This window comes from Chenopodium album, chromosome 25, assembly GCF_948465745.1.
Source record: "Chenopodium album chromosome 25, dcCheAlbu1.1, whole genome shotgun sequence".
Classification (NCBI taxonomy): Eukaryota; Viridiplantae; Streptophyta; class Magnoliopsida; order Caryophyllales; family Amaranthaceae; genus Chenopodium; species Chenopodium album.
Window position 1 is genome coordinate 34,120,442 of NC_137858.1, and position 8,842 is coordinate 34,129,283.

General features: G+C 33.3%; 1 protein-coding gene across 2 annotated transcripts; it reads left to right on the forward strand.

The window, feature by feature from the left end:
- Positions 1 to 448: 448 nt before the first annotated feature.
- Positions 449 to 7,493, forward strand: LOC145614584 (putative nucleoredoxin 2). 2 transcript variants are annotated; one of them, XM_081669642.1, is made up of 5 exons: positions 449 to 592; positions 736 to 871; positions 3,522 to 3,590; positions 5,534 to 6,031; positions 6,584 to 7,493. In XM_081669642.1, the coding sequence occupies exons 2-5, from the start codon at positions 752 to 754 to the stop codon at positions 7,193 to 7,195; spliced, it is 1,299 nt and encodes a 432-aa protein (XP_081525768.1). In that variant the 5' UTR covers positions 449 to 592; positions 736 to 751; the 3' UTR covers positions 7,196 to 7,493. The 2 variants fall into 2 exon arrangements, with proteins under 2 accessions (XP_081525768.1, XP_081525769.1); XM_081669643.1 differs by lacking the exon at positions 3,522 to 3,590.
- The last annotated feature ends 1,349 nt before the right edge of the window (positions 7,494 to 8,842 follow it).

The window sequence follows — 8,842 nt, forward strand, 5'->3', positions numbered from 1 at the left end:
TCAACTTAATTTTAGGGCATGTTCACATCTACTGAACTGAACTGATTGGAGCTGAATTGAACTGAACTAAACTGATTGGAGCTGAACTGAACTGAGCTAAAAGAATATTTTATGAGAGAAGGAAATTAGGAGCTGAACTGAACTGATTGGAGCTGAACTGAATTGAAATTAAGTAAATATGAACAGGCCCTTAGTTCAGTTCAATTCAATTCAGTTCAGCTCCAATCAGTTCGGTTCAATTCATTTTTAATTTCCTTTTCTCATAAACAATTTATTTCAGCTCTATTCAGTTCAGTTCAGTTCAATTCAGCTTCAATTAGTTTAGTTCAGTTTAATTCAGATTAGTTCTGTAAATCAGAAGGCCCGAAGTACCATTGACTTCCCCTTTCAAAAACTATAACAATCCAATCAACGGTGGTGAATAAAGTTATTGCAATAGAGATGAGAAGCAGAAGAACAAATCTCATAGGAGAGAGAAAGAAAGAGTATAAAACAGTGAATGCTACGTGTTATGTGATTTTATAAATGGTGGGGTTAGTTAGTGATGCATACTAGGATTGCCATTATTATTCATTTTGAAGAAAATTTTCAGGTACAATTAAATAAAAAGAATGTGCTTCTTTTTTCTTTAAATTTAATTTATATATTTTCTTTATATTTTAAGTTTATGTATGTAGAAGTTTCAAGATTAAATAAAACTCAATCTGATCCAAATTAATTTTATTATTTTTGTAGAGAGAGAAACAAGGTTATGGAAGTAGAGAGAGAAACAAGAGATGAAATGAATAATAATGGAATAAGTTGTTCAAGATTATCATCTCTTTTTGCTACCAAAGATCGTGATTTTCTCCTCACTTCTGATGATACCCAGGTTTGTACTTCTTATTTATATATTTGTGTTAACTTTTTAAATTAGCGCTTCATAGCTTTTGTTTCATTATTCAGTTCCCGGGTTTTAATATTCAATACTTGAAATCAAATCCCGTCACAGATAATTGACAGACTCTGTATCGATTTTTTATTACATGTTTATAGATTATCTTATGTGGTGAAATTATAAGTATGATGTGGAATGATATACGTTCGTTTGTGTTTTTAAAATTTTCATATACTTATAGTTGATTTTGTTTGTATGACGAAAAGTTGTTTACTCCCAAATCAAAATGTACTGCTCTTTATGAAGGTGCAACGATTTATTTGTTTTGTGATTTAGGGTTTAGCAGTTTGATTATCAATATTTTTTTACAAAATAATTATAATTTATAAAAATAATATTCAAGACAAAACTATATGATAATATGGGAATATACGTTCCTTAAAATATCTCTCTACTCATGTATCTATAATTCTATGGACTTAAAACTTCCGAACAAAAAACTGTGAGGTTTGAGATTAAGTATGTATAGATGTTTACTCACATGATTTTTCTTGGAAATTGATAATATTTTCTGACTAGTATTTGAATTTTATACTCCTTATTTGTTGGAATTGTTTTTTTTTTTTTTTTTTTTTTTTTTTTTTTTTTTTTTTTTTTTTGACGATTTTTGCAAAAAAAAATAAAAAAAATCGTATCTATATACATATAAATAAATAAAGCTTCTTTGATGCTGTTTGTGTTTGATCTATGATACAAATATATTTTCATGGAAAGAAAAATTAATTGCCTATAAACTTTTTTTTGACGAGAATTACCAATAAACTTATTTTGTCCTAATTTTAAAAATTATTTTGTCCTAATTTTTTGTACGATTTTGCCCTATATATGTTTTTACAGCATAAATGTTTTAGCATTCTTGAGCCAATTTGTGCAAATCAAACATATTTACAAGAAGAATAGTGAGATAACTTTTGAAGTGGAAAATTACTACTCGTAGTTTAGATAAATGACGATATATATGGTACTCCGTACGTAGGAGTAGAATTTTAACGAAGATTATATTAGCGGGTTCAAGGAGACAGTTGGACATATAGGTCATTCCGTCATTGCAATTTAACACTTTTAAGTAAAAAATACTTGCGAGTAGTAGCAAAGTATGCCCCCTTTAAAACATTTTAAGTTGTTTCGTTTTAGGTTTGTACATAGTATTGTTTCAAAAAAAAAAAAAAAAAAAGTTTGTACATCGTATACACCTAATAATCAACTTACTCTATTCATATTGTACCATGATTTTATTGTATTAACGATTTAATAGGTCATTTCTTCTTACCTTAGAAAAAAAGTTGTAAATATCATACTCCGTACTATAAGTGGCTAAATTCTATTAATAATTATGTAAATAAAGGTGGATGCTTTTTTGGATGGAAGGAGTACAATTACACTTTCTTAAGATTTTTATCTAATAAGGTTGCTTTTAAAGTTTGATTGTTACATTGATTTATAAAAATGTATGTTGAGTGAGGCTAAATTTACCTAGAAAATTGAAATGTAAGATTGTAAGCTACGGAGTAGTATGGAGTACTAACTAGAAGTAGTATAAATACGTGGTTGTAGTTTGCTAGTGTGGAGAGACATACGAATTTTTGGTTGATTTAGGCCAAACAATACAGAATACTACTCCCTCTGTCCCTTAATACAATGTCTTTTTTGAGCATTTATTCCCCACATATTAAAGAGAAAGAGGCATTGCATTAAGGGACGGAGGGAGTATTGATCTTTATAACAAATCATAATTTTTTTTTTGAACGGTATAAATCATAATTATTGAAGAATATAATATTGTTAATTCTACAAAAACAACACGTACACAGTGGCTTGTACTACATTAATTTGTTCAGATTCAATTATTACTATATTTGTTTTTTATTGATGAAAATATTTTATTTTATAATTATAATGAAGAAAATTATAAATTTCAGATATTTGTCCATTACTTAAGTGTAGGGACTCGGGAAGTCTAATAATTTATTATGAGCATAAATATTTCTATACTGTGTTAGTTGCATCAAATTTTGGATGAAGGGATTTTATTATCTTGTGAAATTAAACACCCATAATTTCGTATTGAATTAGATGCACTACTAAATCTAGTAAGGGTCTTAGAAAATTTTGTATTTAAAGATCATTTGTAAGGTTGTAGATTATTCATAAAAAGCCAATTGAAGTTCAAAATGAGTGCATTGAGCGATTGAATATTGAAAAAAATAAGTGTCAGAAAACAGGAATGTTAGACTTTGGTACATTGTTTGAGATTTATATATAATTATATATCATATACACGTACCATACATTTAAACTTTTTTGTGAGGTTATTCCTCACGATATCACTAGAAATGTCAGACAATCGGGTGTACCTATTCACATCCAAGTTTAAGGAGTCGCATGTACTTAATTAAGTGTCAATCTATCTAATTCTCTAGACGTAATGGGACGTGTGTATGCTAATTAATCTTCGCCAGATTATTTAATGATAATGTATTAGTGTCATATTGTCCTAACACCTAACCGGCCAATTGGCATAATAGTATGTAAGATGCACAAACATAACGTTTATCTTTCTCCATTTGTTTGATTTTCTGTTCAGAGTGAGGAAGTCATTTTCAGGTCCAGGCAAGCCAAACAAGGTGTTGCCACCACTACTAATGAATTAATGGTACGGTACAACTAGTACGTAACACGTGTACCATTGAGAGACGTCTGCTTTATTGCTTTTTATCATTCGTATTGAAATATGCTTCACCTCACCTATAAAATTTTGCTTTTTGGATTGTGTTCTTTGAACAAAGATGATAAAATAGTACTTGAGGATTACTAGCTAGCAGAAATTTGTCCCACATTGCATGTGTACTTAATTCTTATCTATTACGGAGTATAAGATTTTAGATCTAAAAGGTACAAAGTAGAATATTAACCACTGCAATTGTGATAATTAAGGGTCTGTTCTCTTTAGATTCAGTTTAGTTCAATTAGTTTAGTTCAGTTCTTAATTTTCTTCTCTTATAATATATTCAGTTTAGTTCAGCTCGGTTCAGTAAATCAGATCAGGCCCTAAACATCAAATTTAGAGTGGTGTGTCAACTTCAGTAATGTTTGGGGGGTGGGGGTGTCGGGGTGGGCGGCGAGGGTGTGAGAAGAGGGTTCGTTGATACATATATCTCTGATAGTCTATTCAGGGAAAAACCTGATGTCTTTTAACCAATGTTGTTAGGTAGTGGTTGAGCTTGAGGATGAAGTTACATTACTACTCCATAATTTACCATACACATAGGGATGAGTCTTATCCAATGAAATTATATAGAGATTTATCATCGTCTATCCAATGGATCATGAGAAGAATAAGAACTTGTTTTATTACTCACAATATCACATACATGTATAGTTGGAGCGGTTTTGAGAGATATAGGCGCTCTCTAAGATAGGATTATACATTTGAGAAGGGTTTTAAACAATGTAACTCCTTTTGTTTCTAAAGGATTACTCGTGAAACTTTTTGTCACTGAAATTGCGTTTTTTAATCCCCACAACTCATCTCTACTTTTCTCTTATCTTATAGAATACCATACATGTTAAAACATTATAGAAGTAATAAAAGGTGAATAAAGCAGACAAAAAGGGACAAAGGGAATGTTACTTTACTTCAGCAATTAAGATTCTCTATTGTTACCTGAATAATTTACAATGGAATATTGCACCACATTAAAGATTTAGCACTAATAAGGAGGTTATGTACATTGCAACCAACGGTCTATGAATAATTGTTTAGAATGTCATATTCTACATGAAATGATATGATATGATATATCTAAGTTAAATGCATCCATTGGTTTATTATTGGTAGTGTGACACAACAGTGATGAGTATATAAAACAATCAAAACCCAATTAGTAAGTTTTAATTTGTTTGTCATGTCTACGCATGAGTTTTGGGACCACCCACCCTATTTGGCTTGGTGCTTAATTCATTGCGATGCCTTCCCATTTTATGGCGTACAGCAAATTAGCTAAAATATGTCTAGATATGGGGCCTTACACCTCACTTTATTTGGAGTTACCAACAATCCTCTTTACATGATCAACTTTATGTTTATAGATTTGTTGGTTGATATAGGTTATTTCTTGTGTTATGTCAATAAGGATACAATGTTTGAAAATTGAAATTTTAAATGCTTGGTGTTTAGATAAAACTATGAAAGTTGTATGAAGAAAGTATTTAATTACTAGAGGTCAACTTTTATTGCCTCTGTTTTCAGATACTTGCAACACTTTGACTACTGCTATTGCTAATGCACGACGACATGACTTTGACCATTAATGTGAATAATTATGTATATTAAAAAACCCAATAAAGATTTGATCATAATCACATGTATAATTCATAGGTTAGTAAGAAAATTTTTGGTCAAAATTTGTATATAAATCATGCAAAAGCCAATGCGTTGAAGGCTTGAAGGGATCTTGAAATGTAGGATATTTCAATTGTTAAAGACTCTTTTAAGAGTATTGAATGCTATACCTGTTGTTATGTCTATTGATTTAAGAGTTCTTTAAATATTTTTCAGATCATAATGTTATACTCCCAATCATGTTTTCTATATAGGTGAAAATTTCTGAGCTTCAAGGCAAGGTAGTAGGAATCTACTTCTCAGCCAATTGGTTCGCTCCATGTCGAAAGTTCAATGAACTTCTAATTGATGTTTATGAGCAGCTTAAGAGCCAGGGGTGTGATTTAGAGATCGTTTTGGTATCCTCTGATGAAGATATTGACGCATTTAACAATTATCGCGCTTCCATGCCCTGGCTTTCGGTGCCATTTTCAGATTTGGAGACAAAAAGAGCCCTAAATCAAAGTTTCAATGTGGAAGCTATGCCTTGTTTAGTTTTCCTGCAGCCTAATTATGAAGTAGATGATGTTACGATGCATGATGGAGTTGAACTTATCTATCGATATGGAATCGAAGCTTTTCCTTTTACTCAGGAGAGGTTAGAGATATTGTTGAAGGAACAGAAAGAGAAGGAAGAGAACCAGACGTTGGTTAATTTGTTAAGTAATCATGATAGAGATTATCTTTTGAGCAATGATCCTTTGTCTCACCAGGTAAGTATATCACTCTTTTGCCATTGCCTTTGATAGTAAATGATTTTTGATGAAAATCTAAGCAATATCTTAAATCTTAATTTAGAGTGTGATATATGCCATTCTCAAGTATTGAATAATAAGAATATAGTCTCCGTGTCTAGATAAATTAGGTGTATTTTAAGATGTTCAATAAAAGTGGGTGGAGTTCGGACAAAGGGAGTATGATATGACATAGAATTAGAACCAGATACTTATGCTAAAGCAAATGCATGTACTAACATAAAACAATATCAATAAGGAGTATAAGCCAATCGTAGTTAGCGTTACCCTATATTTTATGTGATTGAAAAAAGAAGTAATGTCCGCTTTAATTTAGAGTCTATGTGACATGCATGTTTCTCGATAATCTTAGGAACATGAACTAATAAAAAGAAATGAGGTACATGAACTATGTACTAGTATGAACAAAAAGATTTTCTGTGTTAGTAATATCAATGTATAGGACTTAATCAAAGTGTGTATCTTGTACAGAATATTAATTTTAAATTTGGATTCTTTGATATATTTCAGGTACCCGTGACATCTTTGCAAGGCAAAACAATAGGACTATACTTTTCAGCACAATGGTGTGTACCTTGTGTCAAATTTATCCCAAAGTTAATCTTAATCTACCAAAAGATAAAGCAAAACCTACCAAAAGAGGAAGACTTTGAGATAGTATTCGTATCAAGTGACCGCGATGAGGCATCCTTTCGCTCTTATTTTGAAAGAATGCCATGGTTGGCGTTACCCTTTCGTGACAGCACTGCCAAGGACCTTGCTAAACATTTCGACGTGAGAGAGATCCCGTGCTTGGTCATCTTAGGTCCAGACGGTAAAACCGTGACCAAACAAGGAAGGTATCTGATAAACTTGTACCAAGAAAATGCTTACCCTTTCACAGATGCAAGATTGGAGTATTTAGAGAAGCAAATGGATGAGGAAGCCAAGAGTTTGCCTAAATCAGCATTTCATGCAAAGCATCAACACGAGCTTAATTTGGTTTCTGAACGAACTGGTGGTGGGCCTTTTATTTGTTGTGATTGTGATGAGCAGGGCTCGGGTTGGGCCTACCAGTGTCTTGATTGCGGGTTTGAGGTCCATCCAAAGTGTGTTAGGCCCATTCAACAGCCCAATACATGATTGGGATAATGATAGTTCTATGATAAGGGATAAAATTACGAAACTACCCTCCTCGAGAATGCCCGATTGTCCACTACATTGTATGAGACTATGAGGCAATGAGGAAAGGGAAAGAGTTGAGGGTGCTATTGTTACTTCTTTGATGTACAGAAACACCATTAAGATTAAGTACTAACAAAATTGGTGTTCATCATCATTGGTGTAAATTCAACATGATCATGTAAACAGGTTCTTGATGCCATGTGAATCATGTGATTTATGATAGTTTGGAAGATGCTTCATTTCATTTATTTCAAAACTTTATGGTTTCATAAGCTATAGTTTAAAGTTTATGTGACTATAGATTGTTTTTATGATGCATGGACAATGTTGCAATGGTGAAAGTTCATTTATACGACACTGGAATTGGAGTCAATCTAGCTTCTTAGTTCTTATAGTGACAAACTGACAACATTAAAATAATCATGATATTTGCTCATTGTATGATTGTTAGCAAGCTTAGTTAAAGTATTATTGGAAATCTAGGGACAAAAATCAAATAATAATAGTTTGGCTCGTTAAAATGGGCCCTCACAATTGTGGGGCCCTATGATAAGGGTCTGTTTGTATAGGCCTTTAGCCGGCCGTGTATATATAATCTTGTATACTCATCATTTACTAAGTTTCATATGCGGCTGGCCGCACCGTACAGCCAACTGCAATATTAATTTTTTTTTTAATACTTTTTCTCTCTCTTCTCTATCTCCTCTTTGTCTTTCCTGTTTTCATCTTTCCACCCAAACACATCCCTTAGCTTTCCCGAGCTCTCTTTTATCTCTCCTCTCTCCTCTTTCTCTCTCCTCTTTACATCTTCTCTTTTTAGCCCACCCAAACAAGTTACATGAAGCAACGGTGGTAGGGGTAAGGGAGCTACTTGCACTCGAACGCCGAAAAACAAGCTAGAGGTTTTGAAGGCCAAATTCATCCATGAAAACTCTAGATCTAGAGTTTTTATGGTTGAATTTGGCCTTTTTAGCCATATTTGAAGTGAAATTCGAAGCCAATATTAAATTTGAGGTATTTGTTTGATTTAATTTTTTTTAATGGTTGTGGATTCGGTTTGGTTGGATTTGGGCTTGCTAATTTTTGTAAGGTTTGGTTGGATCTGGGCGTGGTTGTTGGTGGTGGCTTGGTATTTGTTTGATTTGGGCGTGGTTTTCGGTGGTACGGGAGTTGGTGGTGGCATGGTTGCTGGGAATGGGTACTGGTGGCGTGGGGCAGCGGGTACAAGAGTTGGTGGTGGTGTGGTGGAGTTTAAGGCTTTGATGGTGGCGGTTGAGAAAGATTGGTGTTGGTGGTGGTTATGGTGGATTTTGGGTGTGGGTTACTAGATCTGATCAAGGGTTACTAGGTCGGGGGTTACTTTAAGGGGTTACTAAATGAGTTACTTGAGGGGTTACGGGGTTACTAGAGGGGTTATTTGGGGGTTACTTAATTAAGTGGGGTTACTAGAGGGGTTACTAGAAGGGTTACTTAAGGGGTTACTAGAGAGGTTATGGGGTTATTAGAGGGGTTACTAAGTCGGCCAAGAGTTACTTGGTCGGGCAGGGGTTACTTGGTCGGATGGGTTACTTGGGGTTACTTGGTCGGGGGTTACTAGGTCGGCCA

Coding starts and splice junctions, on each gene's coding strand:
- LOC145614584 (XM_081669642.1), top strand. CDS start 752: ATGGAAGTAGAGAGAGAAACAAGAGATGAAATGAATAATAATGGAATA. Junction 872..3,521: donor TCACTTCTGATGATACCCAG/GTTTGTACTTCT, acceptor TTTTCTGTTCAG/AGTGAGGAAGTCATTTTCAG. Junction 3,591..5,533: donor CCACTACTAATGAATTAATG/GTACGGTACAAC, acceptor TTTTCTATATAG/GTGAAAATTTCTGAGCTTCA.